A 27626-nucleotide genomic window follows, 5' to 3' on the forward strand; every position below is an offset into this window, starting at 1 on the left:
ACTGCAGGTTGGCGAGAGTGGCTCTTCCCTCATTCGGAGCGCGGTGCCAGCGACTTTAAATGGGCGCAACTTGTTTAGTGTTTACTGCAGGACGGCACTGTGAATCCTACTCCCTTAGTTCCCCCCCCGCCACCCCCTTCCTATTTAAATGTGGAGCGCAACATGTCGGTATAAACCGAATGGGAGACGGAGAATAGGTTTCTTTCTGAATTTATTTTTAGATATTTATTTCTTCCGTTTTCGTTTCTTTTTCCTTTCTTTCGATTGAAGGGGTGGTATATCCCTGCACACTTTGATGTGAACCAGTGCTTTCTTTATTTTACCCCCCCCCCCCCCTCCTCTGGCGCGTAGTAAAAGGTTCAAGGCCAACATCTGGAACGTGGTTCACAGACAGACATTGCTGGCGAAACTCAGCAGCTCCGGTAGCATCTGTGCGGAGAAAGCGGGGCTAACGTTTAGGGTCCAGTGACACTTTCAGAGTGTTTCGCTCACTTGTCCTTCTTGCCTTCCCCCCTCTCCCTTAAGTTAGCCGTGCACTCCGGAGAGAAAAGTGCCGAAACTCGCATAAACTGGCCACTAAACAAGGCGCTTAAACCCCACGGCTGGAGAATTGCTGCCTTTCTCTCCTGCACATTGTGAAGCATTGCCATTCTCAATACTGTATAGTTAACACTTCGGTATTTCTGGGGATCTGTTTGCCTAGGATCAGATCAGGAGAGGGAAATTACATCTAGGAGGATCTTTGATGTTTACGGGTTGGTATTCACTTAATACCAAGGCAGTTCAAGCGTGTAAATGAATGACAGCTACAATTACCACACCGTTTTGATTGATTTGATATGCCATTTGAGATTGTGGTTTTAATAAAATGTGCTTGATGTAAGATTTTGCTGAAAGTTGTATTTCAGAACAATGGGTGCAGACCATGGGTCTAAACATTGTTGTCACTGAGACTGATTCAGTGAAAATAATGCTGAAATATTTGACCACCTAAAACTGAAATGGACAGCATTCATTGCCTGGCAGACAACTCAACATCCAAACTCAAAAAGACAGCATTCCAACAGCTTGAGGCTGAATCCCAAAGACAGACCTGGAGAACAAAGGGGCAAATGGTGAGAAGAGAGAGCCATTAAATCTGATAGTATGCTGGCCATCATTACATTTAACGATCTTTTGAAGCCAGCAGGGCATCTCTAGACCAAGGTCAAATGGACAAGATTTCTTTCATTCCAGGATGGAGTCCCTTCAAATGGATGCAATTGCTGGAAAGAACATTTACTACAACTCCTTACCTGTTAGATGATACTGTCAAGGTTATCTCCCCCATGCCATCCTCCAGAATCCAGAAAAGAGACCATTGTAACTGTCTTCCAGAAGGGGGATGATTTCTGCTGTGAAAACTATTGTGCTGTTTTCCTCTTGGATATACAGGGACCATCTTGACACATTTACCTGAATTGTCTTATTTCCTGTGGTTTTAGATCTTTCACAGAAATTTCTGGTCTTTGCTTTTAATTTGTCCGGTAACAAAACGTCAACATTATCAGGAACTCTACATTATATTCATCCAAGCACTTGACTAAGTAAATTACAAGGCTCTGTATATGACTGTCCAAAGATTTTGATATCCATGAATCTTCTTTGCAATCCTGCAATTACTTCATGGTGATATGACTACAACAGTCTTGATAATCTGGCCCATTGTCAAGCAGGGGCGTATGATAGTGTCCCCATGGTTTACAGTCTTAACAGTGGAATTTCCCTCATCAAAGATCAGCTGCCGCCTTGTGTGAATATTAAGCACTATAGATAGAAAATCCCTTCATCGAAGTCACAGCTAAATGGACTGTCATGAACATAACTTACAGTTTGCAGAAGACTGGACTGTCATTTCTCATAATATACTAGATTTGCATATCACTCTTCAATTCATACACGCACTTCAGTTGAATCTTGAATGTTGCTAAAACAAAAACTCCTAGCAATCCTGATGTGGTAAGTCAACTATTCCAACTTTCATATATATTGAAGAGGAGAGACTGGAATGCATTCTTACACATTCTGTACATTTACAACCATCTCTTTTGCAAGGCCACAATTGATGAGATTCAGCATAGAAGTAGCTATACCAGTTCAGCCTTCTATGTGCCATGGCAGATGTATTTGGTCACAGAGCCTTCTTCCAACAAAACACGTAGTGTACAGCTCAGTTGTTGTTCTTACACTCCTGTAATACAGTGAAATCTGGACTGTGATTCATTGACACATAGGAACACTGGGTCAGTGCCTGTGTCACATCCTTTGATCCAATGAAAGACTGCCACACAAATGATTGAAGGCAACTCTATAACATGCAGGTAAATTCCTGTAAAATCAACAATGATGGAGTGGAAGCACTTTTCTGATGGTCAAAAAACATCTCTCATTCAATTCCGTTTTTCAACCCTCATAGTTTTTATGGGACAATAATGGAAACTCCACAAAAACAATATGAAGCTCTCCTTTAAATGCAACAACATCGATCTTAATAACTAGAAGGAGCTTATTTCCAGTCATTCAAAATGGCGACATAATATCTATTAAGCTTAAATCCAAATGCCTTAATACTGAAGCAGAGTGGCAGCAGAGAAGGGAAAAAAAAGCAAATCCTGCACTGCAGATCTGTTTAGGATGTTTTGCACCGTGTATCCACAGACTTGCAGGTCAAGAATTGACCTGTAGAGTCATACCAAATTCATGGCAGAAACTCGCAACCCTGAATAGATATCATCTTTGAATGAAAGGACAGCTGACAGCAAGAATACGAATGATGAGACCAGTTAGCAAACTTAACAAATTGTTGGCAACTTGCTGCCTTTCTCTTTCTACATGAGGAAGCTCATCATTACCTGACTTTTTTCATGATTTGGGGATGCCAGTCTTGGACTGGGGTGAACAAAGTTTAAAATTCTCACAACACCAGGTTATAGTCCAACAGGTTTAATTGGAAGCACTAGCTTTCGGAGCGCCGTTCCTTCATCAGGTGACAACCACATGATTTTTGACTTTTTTCAGATCTGTTTGAATTCATCCAGTCAGGTCCTCACCCTTGCCATACCACAAAGTGGTTTTAGCAAAGGTAAAGGTGACTGTCTCATTCCTTTTGCCATGCTTTTACCCTTTGAAATGATCAACTGCATCATTTTTCAATGTTTCTTATGCCATTCAGTTGAATGGGAATGCCCTTGATTGGTTTTATTTCAATTCATCCAGATTGTAACCCCTGCAATAGCTTGTCTTTGTGCTCCCAAACTGTTGCCGATAAAATACCAAAGAGTCTGTCTGTTTTGCTTCCTTTTTCCCCCCCATCTACACGCTGTTTCTAAAACAGTGTCAGGTATGCATTTTTGCCAATGACATAAATTCTTCCTTGTCACCACCTGTATCAACTCTTGCACTGTTTGTACAGTTTGTTTAACAGCCAATACTAGATAAGCATACATTTCCTGGAATTACTTTGAAAAACCAATGCATTTCCTTTGATTTCCTTCACATATATAATGATGTCTTGGCTGTCTTCAAGTTTTTTACACCCTATAAAATGGAAATCCAAAGATTTGCTGCCCCATTCTAATTCACTGAGTTACATTACCCCTCAGTCTGGCTATGCCTCAATTTTTAAATAAAAACAAAACATTGGGATTTTCTTTTTGCATCACTGCATTTCTCCCGTTCTGACCTCTTGCGCATACTGGATTTTAATCAGTGCTGGCCATGTTCTTAGGTGCCCAGACCCTAATTTCTGGAATTTCTTCCCTCTCCTGCTTTGTCTCTACCTCTTAAACTTACTACTTTACTAATTTTTGGTCACCTATCCTGATACTTCATTGCATAGTGTTGTGTCAAGTTTTGTTTGATAACAGTACTGTAAAGTGCCATAGGATGTTTTACCAAATGAAAAGCACTATCAGTACAAGTCGTTAATTTGAGGTTACTTTCCAATGTGCAATTGATGGACAGAAGTATCAAATGCTTATGTCACAGTGCATGCTGTATTTTGTATTTCCCTACCTATCTGCAGTCTGCCAGTCCCATTCGATGGAAAGCACAAGTTGATTCAGGATTCTTAGTTACAAATATGTTCAAATAAATTTCAGGAATCTGCCTAAGGGCTAAATTGAGTTGTGGCATTGTGGAATCTGTTCTATTTAAGCTGCAGGGTGGATTCCACCGCATCATCAGTAACACCACAAAACAGCTTTTGGCAAGTAATGTTCAGTACAGATAATAACATGCAAAAATTATTGTTCATGTGCGTTCAACCCAAGGACTTTCCTGTAGGGTTAATTGGTCATTGAGACACAACCTCCTGGATGCCCATATCTGCTACAGAGACACCTAGCAAGATATGTGACCTTCAGACATTTTGAAGGTGCACTGGGAGAGCAGAAACAAAAAAAAACTCAGCTAGTCCAGAGAAATCAGGACAGCGAGTTGTGCACTATCTCAGTCCATTTTTTCCTTTGCAACAAGTCCAGTAGTGATTGCTGTGCCAGAGTGGAGCTTCTAAATCACATCACATGATGCTTAACACAGTTCAGTACCACAGTGTAAACTACCTTCTTGAGTTATCCCTGGCAAAATTGTATTTAGCTTATCCATGCTGAAAACTGAGTGGTTGGCCCACTCTTCTATGATCCTATTTCACATTGATTATGGTGCAGGAAAGCAATATCACTTGAATTGGAGCTCTACTTAAGGTGGGAGAATGCTTATTTTGCATTAGATAATCTTTAATTGTTAAATGATCAACACTCTGTAAATTTTCAACACTTCCTTTTGGGCCCACTTTTTTTTATTTATATAAATGATTTAGATGCGAACATCGGAGGTATGGTTACTAAGTTTGCAGATGACACCACAATTGGTGTTATAGTGGACAGCGAAGAAGGTTCCCTCTGAGTACAACGGGATCTTGATCAAGGAGTGGCAGATGGAGTTTAATTTAGATAAATGTGAGGTGCTGCACTTTGGAAAGGCAAATCATGGCAGGACTTCTGCACTTAATGGTAAGATCCTGGCGAGTGTGGCTGAACAAAGAGACCTTGGAGTGCAGACACGTAGTTCCTTGATAGTGGAGTCCTAGGTAGACAGGATAGTGAAGAAGGCATTTGGTATGCTTGCCTTGATTAGTCAATGCGTTGACTATAGGAGTTGGGAGGTCATGTTGCAGCTGTATCGGACATTGATTAGGCCACTTTTGAAATACTGTATGCAATTCTGGTCTCCCTGCTATAGGAAGGATGTAGTGAAATTTGAAAGGGTTCAGAAAAGATTGACAAGGATGTTGCCAGGGTGAGGGGGTTTGAGCTGTGGGAAGAGGCTGAATAGGCTGGGGCTCCAGATTAATGCTCTGCCGAGTCTCAAGTGATGACCCTTATTTTTTGGGATGTGTCTTTCTTGGTAAGATGTGTACCTAAACAATGACTATCTGCCTGCAATTAGTCAGTTAGTTCTCAACACTTACAAATATTATTAGGTTGTTCAACTCCTTTGAGAAAATTCTGCCATTTACATTTTAGGTTTTACTATGGTATTAAGGCATTGGGAATCAATGTACATGCTTGTAGTCGTAAATTATTCTGTTCCTTGTTAGCCATTTTAAACTAGTTTTACTTTAATCATGAACTGAATAGGAAGAGTTTAGAGGGATGTGGGCCAAGTGCTGGCAAATGGGGCTAGGTTAAATTAAGATATCTGGTTGGCATGGATGAGTCTCTTTCTGTGCTGTACATCTCTGACTCGACTGTTCCAGTGTCGTCATGTTGTATCTTCTTGAGAGATTTTCAATATGTTTTTGAAGCTTCAAGTTAATTTTGAGCCAAGGAGAAGGTTGCATTGGCATAGTCTGACACAGAATAGACTAATGGAAAGAGTGCACTCGTAGTTCCTGCTGAGGGTATATTCTGTAGCTACTGATTTCAGATTGCAACTGCAGTAACAAAACAGTGTTTTGTTAATGTTAATTGTAGCAATCTGGAGAGAATTATACAATTTCTAGTATTGAGTGTTCTCTCCTGTTAATTTAATTAGTGCTTGTAATTTCGTCATTGAGGCAAAACTTGCCATGTGCGTCATCTGGAATGTTCATTCGGATTCTGATGGATACAAGGTGATTGAAATGCCAATCTGTGATAAGTTCTGTCACAAAGAAAAAGATACAGCAGACAGTTGAGGTTTAGATCTTCCTTTGCCTTTTCCATCTACTTCTGATATGCTGTTACTTCCAAAGGAGGCTACAGTTTTGTTTCAAAAATATAAATTGCTGGAAACACTTTAGCAGGTCTGGCAGCATCTATGGAGTGAAAGCAGAGTTAATGTTGCAAGTCCAGTGATCCTCCTCAGGAATTTTCTTAAATACAGATGTAATTAAAAGGAAGGTCGCAGGCAACTCTGTGTTCCCAAAACTGCTTTACAAACTTAAACTTTCAGAGCTTTATTACACTGTATATGTTCTCTTTGTATGGGTATTGTTATGCTGAACTGCCAACTCCTCAAGTGGTGTTGTCTATAAAAATCCCAAAAATTCACACTAATATTTAAAACTGATATATTTAAGCTAGATTTAAGTTATCCATTCTTAATACTGTACTGTCTTAGAACCTCGATTTGAGTGGTGCTGGAAAAGCATAGCAGGTCAGGCAGCATCTGAGGAGCAGGAAAATCGATGTTTCGGGCAAAAGCTCTTCGTCAGGAATGAAGGCAGAGAGCCTCCGGGGTGGAGAGATAAATGGGAGTGGGGTGGGGCTGGGGTGAAGGTAGCCAAGAGTACAATAGGTGGATGGAGGTGGGCATGAAGGTCAGAGATGAAGGTGAAGCGATAGATGGGAAGGAAAATTGGCAGGTAGGACAGGTCATGAGGAAGGTGCTGAGCTGGAAGGTTGGAACTGGGGTAAGGTGGGGGAAAGGGGAAATGAGGAAACTGGTGAAGTCCACATTGATGCCTTGGGGTTGCCAAGGAGGAAGATGAGGCATTCTTCCTCCAGGTGTCAGATGGTGAGGGAGTAGAAGTGGAGGAGGCCCAGGACCTGCATGTCCTTGGCAAAGTGGGAGGGGGAGTTGAAATGTTGGGCCATGGGGCAGTGGGGTTGATTGGTGCGGGTGTCCCGGAGATGTTCCCTAAAGCGCTCTGCGAGAAGGTGTCCAGTGTCCCCAATGTAAAGGAGACTGCATCAGTAGCAACGGATACAATAAATGACATTAGTGGATGTGCAGTTCAGGCAGTATAAAAGGAGGCCTGAATCATCAAAAATGGCTCCATTTTTAAACAGTGCAATAAAATAACTGAGGTAAACTAAACTTATTTATGCTGTGTTTCAAGTATTTGTAGCTCTCAGTAATCTTAACCAGCTTGAGATGCCGAACTAAAATGATCCTTATTTTTGTTTGGTGAGTTGCCCTGGTGTTCCAGCCACTAATGTTTTTATCTGTTCTGAACATGTTTCTTTTAAGAAACTAGTTCTGTTTTTTAAACTTGTAAAGAAAAACTCTTTCTTTAACTCAGCCATTTCTAATAATCACAAGAAGGTAATATATCTAGTTATCCTTTGTAGCTCTTGCAATTCTCTTCCAGTTTGACCATTTGAAGTAAAGGGTTTGACTAGGTTAGAAGGAGTTGTTTAAAATTGACATAATGTGGATTCCACATTATTGTTGTAATTTTTTATATTTTGAGCAAAAGTTTCAAATAAGGTGCTTCCACTATTTATAGTCTGTTTCAATTAAATGTTTTAACAGCATCTTAATGGAACCAGTATAAATAAGTTATTTTCCATATTTTAATTACTGCTTAGTATTCAGTAAAATGCCTTAAAATTCTTATGAGTAGAAATGAACTTGTGGGTTGCTATGTAGAGCTAGATAATTCTAGTGCAGCACGCTTACAGATGGGAAAATGACATTATAAGGTAAACTGCCTCCACAAACTTGTCAAGATGCAAATAAGACTTGGTACAGTTTTTTTAAAAAAAACTTTCTCATCATTGGGAGACTAATTCCATTGTGACAAATTTACATACAGTTTCTGTTTGAAATTTTGAACTAAAAGTTTATTATGTTTATCATTTTCTGTGTATTCATCAGTACATTGGAGCTTAAGTACAGAATGTAACTGAGTTCAGTGTCATCTTTCAGTTCAAACATCTGCCAATTCAGATGGATGTAAAAAGTCCCACAAACTGAAACCAAAGTCTTTGTTCTTTGCAGTATTAAAATCATAGTTGCTTACGGATGAGTAATTCTGGTAATGATACAATGGAGCAGAAACTCACTACTCCTATGTAGGTGGGGTCTATGATTAGCAGTGTGCCGCAAGGATCTATGCTGGGTTCCCTGTTTTTTTGTCATTTTAAATAAATGATTTGGATATGAATATAGGAGGTATGATTGGTAAGTTTGCAGATGACACCAAAATTGGTGGTGTAGTGGACAATGATGAAGGTTATCTCAGAATACAATGGGACCTTGATCAGATGGGCTGAGGAGTGGCAGATGGAGATAATTTTAGATAAATATGAGATGTTGCATTTTGGTAAGGCAACTCATGGCAGCACTTAATACTTAAAGGTAGGGTCTTGGAGTGTTGCCAGACAATAAGACCTTGAGGTATAGATTCATAGTTCCTTGAAAGTAGAGTCATAGGTGAACAGAGTAGTAAAGAAAGCTTTTGAGCGCTTACCGTTATTGGCCAGTGCTTTGAGTATAGGAGTTGCGAGGTCATATTGCAGTTGTACAGGACTTTGTTTGGGCCACTTTTAGAATTCTGCTTTCAGTTCTGGTCTCTCTGGAAAAAGAAAGATATTGTTAAACTTGAAAGAGTTCAGAAAATATTTACAAGGATGTTACCAGAGTGGGAGGATTTGAGCTATAGGGAAAGACTGAGTAGACAGAAGTTATTTTCCTTGGAGCATTGGAGGCTGTTGGGTTACCTTTAGAGGTTTGTAAAATCATGAGGGGCATGAGTAGGGTGAATAGTCAGGGTCTCTTCCCCCGGCTAAGAATCCAAAACTAGACAGCATAAGTTTAAGTTGAGAGGGCAAAGATTTAAAAAGGGTCTGAAGGGTAACTTTTCATACAGAGGGCAGTGGCAGAAGAATTGATTGAAGCTCGTACAGTTACAACTTTTAAAAGGCGTCTGGATGAGTACATGAATAGAAACGGTTTACAGCGATCTGAGCCAAATGCTGACAAAGGGACTAGATTAATTTAGGATATTTAATCAACATGGATGATTTGGACCAAAGGGTCTGTTTCCATGCTGTACAAATCCATGACTCTGAGTATATGTAGGATAATGTCTTTGCCTCCTGTCAGACATGAGAATACAAAGTAACACAAATTACATTTTAAATTTTTCATGTGAATTCTGTTTCACTTTCAAAATATATTGGCTTGGATCTTCCATGAGGCGTTAATCATGGTTGGATTATCACTCTGTCCGGCCTTCCTTCCACTATGATGCTATTCCACGTTTCTGGACCAGTCTTCCAAACCCAGCTTTTTTAGAAATGTGTAGTGTACAGTTCTGCAAAGAGCTTTATTGCGGTGCTGGAACATGGGAGGGATTCACTAGGCACCAGCATGAATGAATGAATGAATGATGGCGAATAGGTGGGTTGGGTGTGGAAGGCAAATTGGTCGATGATTGGGGATAGTTTCATTGGGATGCATTGTTGGATTAGGCGTGGCAGTAGATAGACCAAGGAGTGCCTGAGGAAGGGGCAATCGGGGGAAGGGTTGTGCAGTTATCCAGGAATTCAAATTAAGATTTTTCAGTGTTGTAAAGAAAGGGCAATTTTCTCAAAGCAACATACCGCAGCTGCTGGAAGTGTGAAATAAATACACAGTACTGGACAGACCCAGCAAGTTTGGCAGCATTTGTGGAAAGAGAAACAGAGTTAACATTTTTAATCCTCTCCAATTCAGATTGAACTTACAATGTTAACTATTTTTCTTTTCTAAGATACTGCCAGATCTGCCGTGTCTGTCCAGTTTGTCTTTAGTTCAATCTTTTCATCTTGCACTCATGAAATCAATTGACAGGAATACTAATATACAGGAAAACCAACATTTGTTTTGCATGTGAGGAGAATGCTGATTGACTCGTGGACTCAGAATGGTAGAGGCATTGCCATGCAGAGTGCAGCTGTTAATGATTGACTATTAATTGCAAGATTTTATTTAAATTTTGGTCCATACAGGTTGACTCCAGTCAGCATTGCAGATGTTCTTTCTGTATGCAATAAACAGGGTCCTGTTTATTAATATGTGTAACTCAGTATAAGCATGTGTGTTCTCTCAGTGCAGACTGACTGACTATCTTAGGTTGGATGTTGGATTCATTCTTTGCACTCAGGATTATCCAGCAAATGTTGCCACATCAATCAAATTTATAATTGAGATCCCGGAGTTAAATGCTGTAGTGACGTAATTGACCAGACTCCATTTCAGTTGACCTTACCCCTGGACAGGCAGTGCAGCCATTGGCTATCCCCCACCATTAGACCACTTGCTTTATTAAAGTTGAAAAAAATGCTTGAGACTGTATCTTAGGCAACCAATGTTGGAGATGTTTAGAATGATGAGTAGGAGCTCGTAGTGTATTTTACCATATGAAACTTTAACATTCTGTAACCACACTGGTCTGTTTTCTGGTTCTGGACTTAAAGCTGGACACGTTGAGTCAATTATTTGTGGTCTCAGTGTCTTTCCCTAATCACACTAGATATGTCTCTGTTACTAATCAGTGGTTGGAATGTAGGCTGTTTTCTACATCCAGGAAGCTTCTAGATGAATATTAATTGTATTCCACCCCATTCCTCACTTCCACTTTTAAATACTGAATTGAATGGACTTAAGGTCCTACAGTTTTGTTCCTTTTTATTCCTGTTATAGTTTACAAATATTCAGTTGTTCCAGTCAAAGTTCTAAAATATGTATACTGACCTCCTCTGGACTTTCCCAAATTAATATATTCAATCACCTTACACTTTAGTAAGTTATTCCAAGTTCTCATAACAAAACTTATTTTTTTAAAATCTTTTAACATCGACATTGCACTATTCTCGCATTCATGAATCTAGGCAAATCTTTACTCTCTAGTAAAATGATTGTTCAATATTTTTAAAACATTTGTATGATTTCCGGCACTAATATCTCTTGAATGTTCAATCTTTGTTTGGCTATCTCAGTTTTTCAAAAGTAACTTGCTAAGTTCCTTTAAATATTTCAAAATTATTGAGCAAGTGTCAAGCTAACAAGTTTCCTTTTATTTTAAATTACCTCTTCTAAACTTGTTTGACATAGAAACTACTTCTGTATGTGCATGTTGTATGTTCATTCATTACTTTTTATGTCCCTTGACCTTGACAAGAACTTGTTGTGTGCTGCAAGCTGCTTCCCAGAAAAGGAAGCAGAAAATACAAAACATGTGGCCCATGTTAAACTCCAAATGGCATGTTCCTGAATGTGACTTTTATCTTTAACAAGTTCTATTTCAAACTTTACCTTTTGTTTTCTATTTTCCGAAAAACGTTTTTAATGTATTTTCATAAGACATTCTTTAGCCCTGCATGTTCTAAGTTTCCCACCCAGTGTGGTTTTCAGCTGACTTGTTCCACTAATAGCTTCTTGAGGTGTGACCTATCTGTGCAGATTTGGCTGTCCCACCCCAGTAGCACAGTTCTACTTCCTCACCTGTGACCACCTGTCCTGAGTCTTGTTCAGTTGCCAATGCCAGGCTAATGCCACTTGGTTGCCTTATAATATATTCAACTGAATGCAGTCCTGGTCTCAGGGATGTGGTACAGGATCCTGCCATCTTTGCCAGATTCTGTTATGGTTCAATTTGATAAACCACCAGGAACCCCAGATACAGATTGTGATCACCTATTTAAGTGAACATAAGGATAGTCTGCCTTAAAAGGCTTAAGATTATCTCTGAAAATAGCCACCAGTTTCTAGCTTTTCTACTCTACAGGTCACATGTTGACCACATTTGTATTAGATTACTCATTTCCTACTGTACAACCAATACTGTTGGTTGTATCCAACCAATGTCACATTTATCTTTGATTGTGTTGTCCAGTTGTTCCCAGTCTTATCATGTTTCATGTAATCCTTCAGTTCTTTCCACATTTATTTTTTGCTAAAAGCACTTCTAACTGAAACTACTTGACTCCGATTCAACTCCTTCAACAAGCTGGTTGCGAATGGTCACTAGTTGAGAACAGCTAGAAGGATGGGTTGTTGATATCATACTGGCACTGAAATTCAATACTGTATTGCCCTTGTTGGCAAAATTGTAAATAGGCCCAAGTCATTTGCTTACCATGGAAGCTTGATGGAGTATGATGCATCAAAGCCTTCCTTCGGGATAATGCCAGTATGATACCAGGTATGTGTTTTGTAAGTCCCAAAGACTGGCAGATTGTATCAAATAGAATAACCCTTGCGCTGTACGAAATAAGATACTGATCATCCCATACCCAACTAGCCTATGCTTGCAAAATTCACAGCGACAAAAAATAGAAATGATTCTGTAATTTGGTGACATTTGCTGATTTATCCATTGTGTATAGAATTACATTGACCAATTTAGGGTTGTCAGTCAGGATTGCAGTGTGGTACAGTTGCTTGCATTGGAAGCTACATACATTAATAGACAAGGCATTGTTCTTTGCAGACTGGCAGAACTTGCATGCACTGCACCTATTTCAACTCAATAGAATACATGACAACTATTTGCTGATGCATTGGTCAGGGCACTGCTCTGAAAAATCAAGTAATGTCTTTGGTTTGAAGTCTGAACAAAGCCTGACAGTTAATAGTCAAGCATCACTAACCATTGCATTCTCCATGGCTTATCTCGACAATTAGAATCCACTTACCAACCAATCAGCACTTTCCTTTCATACAGTTCAAATTTTTGTTTTCCCTTTTATTGGTATTATTGTGAATTGTCCTAGAGAGAACAATGAAAGTTTTGACAAATGTCTTTTTTCAGCATTATTAGGACTTCTCTTAGTTAACTTTTCAGGTGAAGCACTGGGCCATTAATTTAAAAATGGTAGAAAAATAATATACAGAAAAAAGACAAAATATTAATATAAACATATAAATGTTCTGTATTAAATATTTAATGTCTGATTTATCATACCTGGAAACCAAAACAGTTACATAATTTGTGTTCAGGTGATAAATGTAGAACTGTTGAGAATTGGTTGTCTTTGTCAGAACCATTGACTTGCTGTAATTATTCATTCACTATTATCCTGAAGATGCTTTATTTCAAAATGTTTCAAACCCGTACTTAGCACATTGTGCCCTTTTTAAAATTTCTTTCCCCCTTCCCTTATCAACTTGCCTTCAGTTGGTAATCATACCCAATCTTCAGAAGAGATCCTGACAGGTCTGCTACTTCTAGAAACTTCACTCTGTTTTTGAAGCAGCAGCCTATTGGAGTTTCTTGAGAGTGGATAAAAGTTAGTTTCATGTAACTGATAATACTTATTAAGTATAGAATAACCAGTATATTGTATGTTTTTAAAAATTTCCTTTTGTAATGTTAATATGCTCTAGGGCAGTTACTAATACATTTTTTTTGTTTTTAATAAGTTTGGGGCAGAATTTCGAAGATTTTCCCTCAGCCGCTATAAACCTGGAAAGTTTGCTGAATTCTACAGCCTTATTATTCATACACATAACATTTCGAACATGGATATATTAATTGGATATGCTGATGTCCATGGTGACCTGCTGCCAATCAACAATGATGACAACTTCTGCAAAGCCATTTCCATGGCAAATCCATTGCTAAGGATTTTTGTACAACGAAAAGGTAAGGCTTTAAAAGATTATCATCTGAAAATAAGTTGTTGAACACATTAGGTGCTTTGGCCTAATCTAGTTCGAATTTTTATTCCCCGTTATTTAATTCCAACATTCTCACTCCTGTTGTCTGTGGTCTCTCATGTTCTTTCATTTTTGTTTTAAGTAACTCTTCCACTTTTTATAATTGAAACTTGTTTCATGTGACAGATGAATTAACTAGAAAGTATATTTTTCTATGTTGCAAATACTTGATCCAGTTAATTTAATTGATCAACTATCAATCAAAAAATGCACTGTAGGTTTCGGTTTCCTCATGAAATGACAGTCGTATAAATTAGGTATACTATGCCGATGAACTTTTTTTTTTCTATTTTAAATTTTGAATTACTTAAGTTTTAATGAGAGTTGCAATCTTGTAAGCTGCCAGCATAGATATTGCAAACTCAAAAAGTCCTGAAAAATCCTTTTTTCTTAAATATCTGTCACTTCTGTTAGAACTGAGTCCTAATTAACATATGACTAAAAAATTAGGACATACTGTGAATATTCAGATCTGATTGCATAAATAGAATAAGAATATCTTAATCTGGATACCATAAGAAATAGGAACAGTTGTAGACCGTTTGGCCCTGAGACCTGCTCTGCTATCCAATAGGATCATAGCAAGCCAGGCAGCATCAGGAGGTGGAGAAGTCTATGTTTTGGGTGTAACCCTTTTTCAGCACTGGGGATGGGTGTGGGGAGCTGCAGATAAAGGGAGAGGTGGGGACAGGGTGGTGAAGTGGGATAGGTGAAAACTGGTAGAGGGTACGACCTGGTTGGTCAATGAAAAGAATGAATCCAGTTGGTGGCAGGGAACAGTGGAAGGGACGGGGAGGGGATGGGGAGGGAGGTTATTTGAAATTGGAGAACTGTGTTGAGTACTCCAGGTAGTAGGGTGTCCTCGTATATAAGGTGCTGTTTCTCCAGCAGGAGTTAGTTTGTTTTAGCAATGGGGGAGGCCAAGGATGGTCATATTGGAAAGCGAGTGGTTGGGGGAATTGAAATGGGGTTATTTACCTCCACCCAAATGGACTTTACATCATCCAAGTCTAGATAGTCCCTCACAACTGTCCTCATTTCAGCTCTTCCTAACAGTGCTATCCATCAACTGTCTCTGAAAGGTTCGATATCCCTGAGTATTAAGTTCCCAGTTTGACTTTCTTGGAACCATGTCATCTTCGTAAGGCTATGAGAGCATATCCATTTAGCTTGATTTGTGTTGTCAGTTTGTCTACCTTATTTCAACAGCTTTGATACAAAACCTTTAGGGTCGCCTTTTTGGCATTTTTCATCATCTTTACTTTTCCTTGTATTGTGGCACTATTTGCCTCTCACCCTTGATTACACTGTCAAACAATTTTGTATTTTATTGCCATCCTTGTTTCTCCTTCCCTTGTCACCCTGCTTTGGTTCCTACCCCTTTACTATTCTAGTTTTAAACTCACCCTCACAACATTAGCATGATAGTTTAACAAAATGCAGTTCCATTCAAAAGAAACATGGTACGCTAAAAGTTGTTTGACATAATAAACATACATCATCAGTTGAAGGTACACCAGTTTGTCATGTACCATGCCTCCCCCCCCCCCCCCCCCCCCATACAAATTAGCATTAGCATACTATTATATTTAGATAAATGATCTTGATTGAACCAAGTGAATTTGATCATAACTGTGCTTCCATTATTAATGGAGAGGAGCTCAACAGTAGATGACAAGGAGTGCCTACCAAATTTAATTCCATGGCCTGATTAGAATAATTTTGAATAGATTCTCTCTTTAGCAGACTGACTGACTGACTTATGGAGGTGATCAAGTAGCCAATGCACCTCAACATAGATAAGTATAACAGTATGCACTGAAGACTTCTAATAATCGGGTGGTTATAGAATTCAGCAGGAAACAGTAACAAGATAAAGCAGGATAGAAACCTTGGAACCAAACAGGCAAAGTAGTTGTTTGTTATGGAATGAATATCGAAGGCAGTTTTGTTGCCATTGTATACAACATTGATTAGTTTACAAATGCAGGTTTATATACAGTCCTGAACCTTTTAGTGCAGGATAGGTATAGCTAAGATGAATAAGGTATCTTATGATGAGTTGTCTGTCAGAACAAAGTCTGTTGTTGAAGAAAACTGATGGACACATTCAAGTTAATGAAACTCAAATCGATGCAAGATCATTTGGGTCTGTTTAAACATTGTATACAAAATAAAGTGAGATAGGTAGGTGCTAAAAATGAATGATTTTCAAATAGAGCATAAGAAAGAAATACTCCATTGGGGAAGCTAAGATCTAGTCACTTTCAAAGTGTACAAATATCTTGAAATAAAAGTTACCATTTGGTTTGTACATTAGAAGGTTGAACTGGACAGATCCAAAACCTTTTCTAATCTTGAGATCTTCTAGTTTCTACTGAACTGTGAATCATGAGAGCATTTGTTGCCCTAAAATAGAACTTAGATCGTTTGTTTTCTACCATAGACGTTTCATGGATGTATATAAAGGATGCCCGCTTGCATGATGTCATTCATTCAGTCTTGTCATTATCAGTTATCTCTCATTTAGTTCTTACCATTCTTAAAAGATATTCATTTTTGATTCCGTAGTTTTTAAGATACCAATTGATGTTGGCATTTAATCAACATTTGAAACCTCAAACTTCTTCCAAAATTGTAAGTTGGTTGATTTTATGAATATAGAACTGTGTTGCTGGCCTCAGTTTGGGTGATAATCATTTTGAAATGTCATCAGAACCCAGTGCAATACAGCTCATATTACCAGCTTGATTCTTTATACCCAGTTATAATGTACAAGTGAGCAAACCAAACATTAGTGGTGAAAATTCAAGACTGATTATTGATGCAAAAACAGCACATAAGGCTGAAAAATGGGTGTGATCAACTTGAACATCTGCAAAAACATGATTTTTGGAACCAGAAAATTGGAGTTGCTGTATACGCTGTGACTTGTAGTAAGTTCTATCACATTGGCTAGCCATGAAAAACAAGACAATATCAAATGATTTAAGCTACATTACTGATTAAGCCCCAAAGTAAAGGATTCTTGCTGAGGTAATCCAGAGCATTTTTCAAACAGTGTGGGAAAAGGCCATTCAGCCCAACAAGTCCACACCGACCCTCCGAAGAGCAACCCACCCAGACCCATTCCCCTACATTTACCCCTTCACCTAACACTATGGGCAATTTAGCATGGCCAATTCACTTAACCTGCACATTTTTGGGCTGTGGGAGGAAACCGTAGCACCCGGAGGAAACCCACGCAGACATGGGGAGAATGTGCAAACTCCACACAGACAGTTGCCTGAGGTGGGAATTGAACCCGGGTCTCTGGCACTGTGAGACAACAGTGCTAACTACTGTGCCACCGTGACGCCCCAAAGCAAAATGATCTTCAAATTCTATCATCATGTTTAACAATCAAAGATAATGTGAACATTGAAGTCAAATGTTTCTGTGCAGATTTTCTGTTTTCCCTTGAATCCACTAATACAGGCAATCCATCCTCAAAGAAGAGATGTGAATGTAGCCTGATTATCCTTGGTAGGCTATCTAGTCATAATTGTGGGGTTAATTTTGCAGCAGAATCCAGCAATCTTTAAACATTTAGCCTAATATTAGGCAAGGTAATTGGTAGAAACATTTCCTTTAATTATTTTTGGAGTGCTTGGATAATATATTGAAGTGCATAGCTCCTTTAAATAATGTTGTGCCACCTGTTTGGAAATTTCCTGCTTCTATGCATATACCGACATTGTTTAATTGATAGACCAACATAATTACTGTTTCGCCACATTTGAGGTTCCAGGCAGAGTTTGAATTGCACTCCTCAAAAACCAGTTGAAAAATTTACTTAGTTTTGTAGATCCTTAAAACCACTGTTTTATCATAAAAACTTGTGAAGTTCTTCCAAGTTAATGTCCTTTTCAACTCCATGTAAACCTATCATGATATTATGACTTACCTGGTACCTTGTTAATTGTACATGTGTCATTACCACCCAATAGTAGGAAATCTTCAGCCTTGATGACAGATCACTCCATCCATTCTTCTGCTATTATGTTGCTTTTGTAAACAGCTATGCATACACACTGGGTTGGTTTTGTTTTTGTAGTAACAACTTTGCTTTACTGGAGTAAATCAGGTAGCAGCTTCACATGTCCATACAAACACAAATGAACACGCAAATTTCCAAGTTGATGTCAGATACCTTATAAAATAACAGAATGTACTATTGCGGTTCTCACTGTGATGTCCATTCAAATGACTACAGTGGTGCACTTACTGTGCTTGATTGTTTGTGCAGAAGATGAGTGAAAATTTAGGGATAGTGTATTCTGGAGTAAATGTGAATACTGGTAATTATACCTGAACCACCTGTTTGGCTCAGAAAAATATTTTAACAAGTGTGGTGTTTTATATTCAAGAAAATTAGAAATACAGAATTAGGGATAGAAAGTTAGCCTTCCCTGTATATGACTTTTATCTCTCCCTTAATTTCATCTATATTTGCCTGTCTTCATTTTACTTTCTGTTCATCATTCAAATTTAATTTATAATCCTTGCTTTATACTTCTAATATGTACTTTGCATCGCTTTTAGGAATTCCCTGGTCTAAACTTGCTTAAACAGCCTCTCTCGCTTCCAGAGACCTTGAATGTGTTATGCTGGAAGGAACACCTATGAGAAGGAAATTATTGGAATGTTCACGAAAACTCTGGGCAAATAACAATGATGTGAGCAACCAGTGCTGTTTCTTTCCTGATCTGGGCAAATAAGAGAAGCAGCTGTGTTCAGTAAATGTGTTGATAGATGCAGTAGAACTATCTTTCCCCTTCCTTTAACATGGTTTCTAACAGTTTTGTGCCATTTTTTAGGCATTAGGCATCAGGCCAGACCCCTCAAAATATCTTAAGCAGGTAGCCTAGACCCTAACTTTCTTTCTTTAAAGAAGTGGACATTCCAGATGTGATGCAGCTGGTCAAACCACTTGGCTTTAAGCAAAACAGAATTTATTTAAACACCACAGTTGAAACATGAATAAAAGAAAACGGAATTTTAGATAACTTAACAATTGGAAACCTTAACCAACTCGATACAGCAACTTAACAAAGGAGCTGTTCCAATCCAGCAACATCCCAAAAACCCCTCCCCCTCGCCAAAAAGCTAAATTGGAACACACATTCTTACAGGCAGGAGGGAGCAACTTCCAAAGAGATTTCAGAGAGAAAAGTCAGTCAGGAATCTTCATTGAAGCTTGTATCCTTCCAGCATCTTGACTGCCACAGCTAAACAAAACTAGAAAAGACCTGAACTGGGAGAACTGGCCACTCCCCTGCCATTGTTAAACTAGACACTTCAGCACACCTCTGTCTTTATGACCTCTCTTGAAAAAACCAAGAGCAAAATAACCCTTTTTAAAATGACCACATCGTCACACCATGTTCAGAAGTAAAAAGGCTACATACTTGGAATGCTCATCTTTATTCTGCATTTGTTGCATCCCTAATTTCGAGGTGAACTATTTTTCTTAGTTCAGTAGTTTTGCACAAATGGAATAATTTTCCCTATTTAACCTAATCACTTATAACCTATAGCCTGGAAATTACTGTGAAATATATTGTAGGAGTATTTAAATTGGTTAACATCTCTGTTAAATAATGGAAGAGTTTAATGTGTGTTTAAGCATTTACACATTTAATATTGCTTGGTGTATGGAACCCAGAATACAAGAGGTGTAACAGCTTAGAGAATATCAAACATGATTCTGAAGTTCAAACATTGGGATGCATTCCTAAAAATTGTAGGATAATTAATCCAGCAGTAATGAGGAAATTGACAAGTTTGCTTTGTGGCATACTATCAGTTTTCATCTTAAAACTGAGAGGTTATGAGAAGTATATTTCATGTCTCTTACTAGATTCAGCAGTTAGAAATTAAGTTAATGTTTCTGAATTTAAATGAAAACTAGCTGAATATTGCACCTCTTCTGCATTGCAAAGAATAGTGATTTACCAATATTATGTCAAGGCAACGTTTACTAATGACATTTCAGTCATTTACTTATGGTACCCTCTTGAACATCATATTTTTCATCACCTTAATGAGATAAGCAATGTGTCCAGCTGACAAGTGTAACATGGATTTATAGGATCGAATGGCATTTGAACCAATTGGGTAGAAAGAGTCAGAAGTAATAATTGAATAGAATGTTGAAGAAGATCAGGATCTAACTTTGGTAAGCATGGAAAATAACATTGTTTTAATTTCCTTTTCAATTTTGCAATTATCTTTGATTATTCACTATCAGTTGGTACATTTTAAGTATGACTGTAGGTTGTATGGACCAACATTGCAAACAATGCAATAATTTCTCCATCTGGTGATCATTATCATTTGCAAGAAGTTATTACCCAAACTGAAATAGCTATTATGTATAGATGAAGATTGGAGATTTTTGATTAATGTTCTGAGACTTAGAAGATATTTAAAAAGTCTTTCCTGGTCTATTGGAAAATACATATTCAAATCCCATTTTGAATTTTTTTCATTTGTATGGTAGGTTTATTAATTTTTAGTGATGCATTGATCAAGTGATCAAAATTCCTTACAATTGCAAAAAGTGAAAATAATTCCATGGATGAATATTTCACACATAAGTACACTGTTTTAAAAAAATTGAAGGAGTTGCAGATGGTTTTGATTTCTGTAGAGTCTGTTTAGACCTGTAGAGGTCTGCAACACTGAAAAAAGACCTTTAGTCCATCAAGTCTGCACTGGTCAAAAATAAGCACTTAAGCATTCTAATTTCATTTTCCAGCATTCCATTCCTATTTTCTGTCTACAGTTTTATAAATCTTAAATTGCTTGTTCTCTTTCCAGTTACCGTATCACACTGTAGTTGTGTTCCAGTGAATCCTTGCATAATATGGGAAAAGTGGGGTTGGGGGAAACCAGCAAAAAATATCACTCACAATCCCTCAAAACTCACCCATACGTCGAACACAAAGTATAGCACAGCCTGAATGAAGGCTGAAATCATATTTATTAATGAAATAAAAGCAAATTTAACACGGTACATTTAAAAAATGTAAGAAAGCTGCTCCCTGTACAGTACCCCTCACAGAAAGCTGCTCTGTTGTCAGCTGACATCAGCGCATGCGTAAAACAGCACAAAGACTGGTGCTGACATCGCACATGCGCAGGACAGCACAAAGACCAGAGCTGACGTCGTGCACTTGCGGAACAGTGCGGACACCATCGCATGCACAGGAAGGCACAGATATCAGCGAATGCGCAGAATGGCACAGTGATTTTGCGGACATTGCGCAGTACGGAGCATGTGAACTGATCCCTGCTGGAATTGTGCGATTGCCAATGGAGATAAGCGTTCTCGAAAATACCGTTTCCTAATTCTTCAGCGACAATATAGCCAAATCATGCTGCCAAATTGCGTGTTATCCCAGAACCACCTATTCTAGGTTTTGATTAGTATTTCCTATACGTGTTCGTGTTAGCTTTTCATTTCAATGATACGCAAAGTTTTATTTGCTAAGATGCAAATGCCATGTTGAATTTGAATATTGGAAAATGAGCAACAAAAGCACTCTGTAAAAGGTATGACAGTGACAGAAAATATATCTATGTACATAAAAACTATTTCAAAACCATTGTCTAGAACAGTAGAAGACTAATGTGGAGTTTAGCAAGGCCTTTGACAAGGTTCAGTATGGTAGACTGGTTAGTAAGGTTAGATCATATGGGATCCACAGAGCTTGCCAATTGGATATAAAGTTGACTTGATGGTAGGAGGCAGAGGGTGATTTTCTGACTGCAGTCTTACCAGCAATATGCAGCAAGGATCGATGCTAGGTCCACTATTGTTTGTCATTTATATAAATGGTGTAGAATATAGGAGGTATGATTACTAAGTTTGTGGATTACACTAAAATTGTTGGTATAGTGGACAGTAAAGGTAGTTATTTGAGAGTACAATGACCACTTGATCAGATGGCCAACGGGCTGAGGAGTGGCAGATGGAGTTTAAATATATGTGAAGTGTTGCATTTTGGTAAGACAAACCAGGGCAGGATTTGCAGTTAATGGTAGGGCCCTGATGAGTGTTGTCAAACAGAGGGACCAAGGGATGCAGGTTCATAGTTCCTTGACTATAGCATCATAGGGTAGGCAGGGTGATGAAGGCATTTGGCGTGCTTACCTTCATTGGTCAGAGCACTGAATACAGGAGTTGGGACGTCATATTACAACTGTTCACAACATTGGTAAGGCCACACTTGGAGTGCTGTGTACAGCTCTGGTCACCCTGCTATTGGAAGGATGTTACTAAACTGGATAGGATGCAAAAATGATTTACAAGGATGTTGCCAAGACTGGAAGTTTTCAGTTACAAGGAGAGGCTGGGTAAGGTGGGACATTTTTCCCCTGGAGTGTAGGAGGCTGAGGGTGACCTGATAGAGGTTTGTAAAATTGTGAGGGGCATAGATAAAGTAATAGCCAAAATCTCCTCCCCAGGATAAGTGAGTCCAAAACTAGAAGGTACTTCACCTGTTTCCTAACTGGACCAACTTCCAGTGCCACAGGTGGTGACCTAGAGTTCCCCTTGCCTTGCAGTCTAGTCACACTTTCTGCTGTGACACCGGGCCTCCCTCCAGGGCCACAGGTGACCAAACAACCCTGGTTGCCCAATCATCTGTTCCTGCATCACCCTGTTGCTCTTTCCTGCCTGGGTCACACCTGGGCTTTCAGGCAAACCATGCCCACTGCCTGGGACAGAGCTAGGCTCAGCTTATGGGATATGCTCCTGGCAGGGACCGTGCTCTCTCCTCTGATACCCTTCACTCTAGGTTATCTTCCAGGCTGCCTGCAGATAGCTTTCCCAGATCGCTCTTTTCCTCCTTTAGGGCCTGTTTATTATTCTTGGCTTCTGTGACCTGACACTGCAGATATCTATCTGGTTTCTATATTTTTCCACTGTTTGCCACTTCTCTCGCTGCAGACCTACGTACAGCATTTCTCCTTCCCTGGTTCTCATGCTAGAACCTCTCTTAACTCTGCCTTTCTGATCCAGTATGCAGACGTATTGCTGAAGGCAGAGGAGCCAGATCGCCTTCTCTACAGAGCACTTATGTTCCTTGCAGTCAGTCCATTGGGCTGCTGCTTCCCCAAATGCTCACCTCGTAAGAGATTTAGGACCCATTTCTTTGATACGTTTACCTTTTTAAACACATAGAAGATCATCTTCTCAGTCAGATGCTTTGCTTCTGAAACACCCTGTATCACATCACATTCCTTATGCCAGTGTCCTGTCGTGATTCTGTAGGGGTCTGGTTTGCAATCAGTAATTTGCTACTTTTAGATGGTTTGAATCACTCCCAGGTCCCTGGTTCGAGACCGTGGACTTAGGGAATGTGAAATGAGGAAAACAGTAGGGGTCTTGGGGTTTTAAGCTCACCACAGGGGAAAATGTAATTTTGAAGTACATCTGGCTGTTCCCGCTTGCCATACCTGGTGACTGAACGAAGACTTTGGACTGCATAGGCCTTCGGTCTGGGTTGACTCTGCTGTTGCAGTAGGATGCGTATTGAGTCTACTGAGTAAGTACTTGGTTTTCCTTAATTTCTGGTGGTTTTGCAGACTGGTTTTCACCTCAGGATGAGTCTGAGGCCTTGTGGTATCTGTTGGGTCAAAGATTGTGGGTTCTTAGCTCTGCAGTTTGTGGTCAGTTGCTGTTGGTTCCCCGGTTCAGAACAGGCCTATGTTGGTAGTTTTCGGAATTAGTAAACCAGTGAGACTGGTACAGTTGGGTCAAGGAACAAATCAAATAGTCAGCGCAGGCAGAAACAAAGCAGAGAATGAGGTGGAATTAATAAATTAAACTGCAAGAGGCCTAACGGGGAAGGCAGATGAACTCAGGGCATGGTTAGGAACATGGAACTGGGATATCATAGCAATTACAGAGATGTGGCTCAGGGATGGACAGAACAGGCAGCTTAATGTTCCAGGGTATAGATACTATAGGATCAAAAGGGGAGTGAGAGGAGGGGGAGTGGTGTTTTTGAATAGAGTTAGCATTTCGCCTGTACTTAGGGAGGATATTCCTGCGAATATGTCTAGGGAAGTTATTTGAGTGGAACTGAGAAATAGGAAAGAGATGATCACCTTATTGGGATTGTACTGATACCCCCAAATAGCCAGTGGGAAATTGAGAAACAAATTTGTGTGAAGATCTCCGTTAACTGTTTAAAAAAAAATAGGGTTGTAATGGTAGGGGTTTTTAATTTTCCAAATATAAACTGGGACTGCTATAATGTTCATAGTGTAGATGGAGAGAAATTTAAGTGCGTACAAGAACATTTTCTGATCCAATGTGCATGTACATAATAGAGAAGGGACCAAACCTGATCTATGCTTAGGAAATAAGGCAGGGCAAGTGACAGTGGGGAAGCACTGTGAGGTCAGTGACCATAATGCTATTAGTTTTAAAATAGTGATGTAAAATGATAGACTGGATCTAAAAGTTAAAGTTCGAAATTGAAGGAAAGCCAATTTTGGCAATATTAAATAAGAACATTCAAAAGTTGATTGGGGCTGGATGTTTGCAGGTAACGGGACAGCTGGAAAATGGGGAGCCTTCAAAAATGAGACAACGAGAGTCCAGGTTAGTATGTTCCTGTTAGGATGAAAGGCAAGGCTGGTAGCTGTGGAGAATGCTGGATGGCTAGCGAAATTGATGATTTGGTCAAGAAAAAGAAGAAAGCATACGTCAAGTATAGACAGCAGAATCCTCAGAAGAGTATAAAGGCAGTAGGAGTATACTTAAGACGGAAATCAGGAGTGCAAAAATGGGATATGAGATAGCTTTGGCAAGTAGGGTTAAGGAGAGTCCAAAGCAGTTTTATAAATACATTTAGGACAAAAGGGTAATTAGGGAGAGAATAAGACCACTCAAAGATCAGTAAGGCAGCCTATGAGTGGAACCTCAGGAGACTGGGGAGACACTAAATGGGTATTTTGCATCAGCGTTTACTGTGGAGAAGGACATGGAAGATATAGAATGTGGGGAAATAGATGGTGGTGTCTTGAAAAATGTCCATACTACAGAGGGGGGAGGTGGTGGATGTCTTAAGGTGTATAAAGGTGTATAAATCCCCAGGAGCTAGAACTCTGTGGGAAGCTAGCAAAGTGATTGCTGGGCCCCTTGCTGAGAAATTTGTATCATCGATAGCCACACGTGAGATGCTGGAAGACTGGAGGTTGGCTATCATGGTATGCCGCGATTTAAGACCGGTTAAAAGGTAAAACCAGGGAACTAAAGACCAGTGAGCCTGACACCAGTGGTGGGCAAGTTGTTGGTGGGAATTTTCAATACTCTGTTTTGGATCCACTGCTTTTCGTTATTTATATAAATGAATTGGGTGCGAACACAGGAGGTATGGTTACAAAGTTTGCAGATGGCATCAAAATTGAGGGTGTAGTGGACATTGAAGTAGGTTCCCTTGAAGTAGAACAGGATCTTGATCAGATGGACCCTTGAGCCAAGAAGTGGCAAGTTTTCACACAACTTTTCATGCAGAGGCTGGTACATGTATGGAATGACCTGCCAGAGGAAGTGGTGGAGGCTGGTACAATTACAATATTTAAGACGTTAGGATGGGTATATGAATAGGAAGGGTTTAGAGAGATATGGGCCAAGTGCTGGCAAATGAGACTAGATTAAATTAGGAAAGCTGGTCGGCATGGACAAGTTGGACCAAAGGGTCTATTTCTCTGCTGTACGTCTCTATGACTCTAAGAGAAAGTTAACTTTAGAATTTCCTTTCTGTTACCATTTTATTAGTAAATTTGTCCATTTCTCCGCCCATAACTGTTCTGGATTAGGGATCTAGATTAGAGTGGTGCTGGAAAAGCATAGCAGGTCAGGCAGCATCTGAGGAGCAGGAAAATCGACGTTTCAGGCAAAAGCCCTTCATCAGTCCTAATGAAGGGCTTTTGCCCGAAACGTCAATTTTCCTGCTCCTCAGATGCTACCTGACCTGCTGTGCATTTCCAGCACCACTCTAATCTAGACTCTTGATTTCCAGCTTCTGCGGTCCTTACTTTTGCCCTGTTCTGGAGTGGATTTGCTTCAGTATTCCTAGTTAATGAGCTGAAGGGTAAATTTTCTGCATACTTCCTACTATGGAAGTGGTGTAAAACATTTAGAAATTGATATTGTTTTGTTGGTTGACCAAAATGTTCCTGTCCTCATGATGCATATGTGTCAGTACTGTATATAGGTTTGTATCACTTAGTTTCCCTGAAACATTGATCACTTTTTTTTCCAACGTGGGAAAGCTACTTGGGGTGAAAAATATCTGCTGCACTATATGCTTTTTTAAAAAAAAAAGCAGACCTGCCAGTAAAAGTGTTTTCAAATGCACCTTTCCCAGAAGAGAATTTGGAAACTTGGAATCTTCACTTGATCTTATAATATCTGTTTAGGAAGTCAGAATGTGTTTAGATACTGTTTTTCTTAATTGCACTTAAGTCAATGGCAATGTTTCAAAAGCTATTCTTTGTAATTGTACAGGGAGCAAATAAAAGTAAATAGAATTAGATTTATTGTTGATGTAACTTGGTAGATTTGTTTATGATATACGTTGACAACAGTGTTTATTAATCATTTACCATTTGACTACATTTAGTAGTTGATTTTTCTAGTAACGCTTAACCTCTGCTGTAAGCATCTTTATTAAATGCACAGCAACAAACATGTTTAATTGTAGATTTATAAACCATACAATCTTTTGATACATTTTCCAAGGTTCATGAATTAAAATAGGGTTACGTACTATCACATAAGATCATCCTTCAGCATTTTCTTCTGCCACATTTTCTAATCATCAGCTAGCTGTCTATGGAATGCACCTTTGTGATCCTCTTAACTTTAAATAGTGACAGCAGTTGCAGTCAGTATAGTTATGCCTTTACAACCAGAATACTGATCATTAAGGCCACTCAATGTTGACTGCTAGGATGTAGGAGTTTGAGAGGTGACCTTACAGAAGTTTGGGCAGCACCATCAGTGGTTAGCATTGCTGTCTCTCAGTGCCAGGGACCCAGGTTCAATTCCAGCTTCGGGCAACTGTCTGTGTGGAGTTTACATATTCTCCCTGTGTCTGCGTGGGTTTCCTCTGGGTACTCCAGTTTCCTCCCACACTCCAAAGATGTGCAGGTTAGGTGAATTGACCATTCTAAGTTGCCCAGAGTGTTAGGTGCATTAGTCAGAGGGAAATGGGTCTGGGTGGGTTACTCTAAGGAAGGTCGGTATGGACTTGTTGGGCTGAAGGGCCTTTTTCCACACTATAAAATCATGAGGGATATGGAAAGGGTTAATGGTAGGCATCTTTTCCTTAAGATAGGGAATATCAAGATTATGGGCCTCATTTTTAAGATGAAAGGAGAGAAATTTAAAAAAGATTTGAGGAGCATATTCTTTACACAGATGGTGGTTCACTTGTGGAATTAACTTTCTAAGGAAGTGGCGGTTGTGGGCACAGTTACAACATTTAAAAGATGTTTGGGTAAGTTTGGAGGAATATAGGCCAGAAACAGGCAAGTGGGATTATGTTCAGCATGGACTGGTTGGATCAAAGGATCTGCTTCCATGCAGTATGACTCCATGACTCTCA

At 39.3% G+C, this 27626-nt stretch overlaps 1 protein-coding gene across 1 annotated transcript in view; it reads left to right on the forward strand.

Annotated features, from left to right (window-relative positions):
• The window catches only part of LOC140465037 (partitioning defective 6 homolog gamma-like), a 59603-nt gene that overhangs the window by 306 nt on the left and 31671 nt on the right, over positions 1-27626 (forward strand). The window contains exon 2 of the mRNA XM_072560849.1: positions 13657-13879. Within this exon, the coding sequence (XP_072416950.1) occupies positions 13657-13879 (223 nt within the window). The remainder of the gene's footprint in view (positions 1-13656; positions 13880-27626) is intronic.

Source organism: Chiloscyllium punctatum, chromosome 41, assembly GCF_047496795.1.
Source record: "Chiloscyllium punctatum isolate Juve2018m chromosome 41, sChiPun1.3, whole genome shotgun sequence".
NCBI classification, from domain to species: domain Eukaryota; kingdom Metazoa; phylum Chordata; class Chondrichthyes; order Orectolobiformes; family Hemiscylliidae; genus Chiloscyllium; species Chiloscyllium punctatum.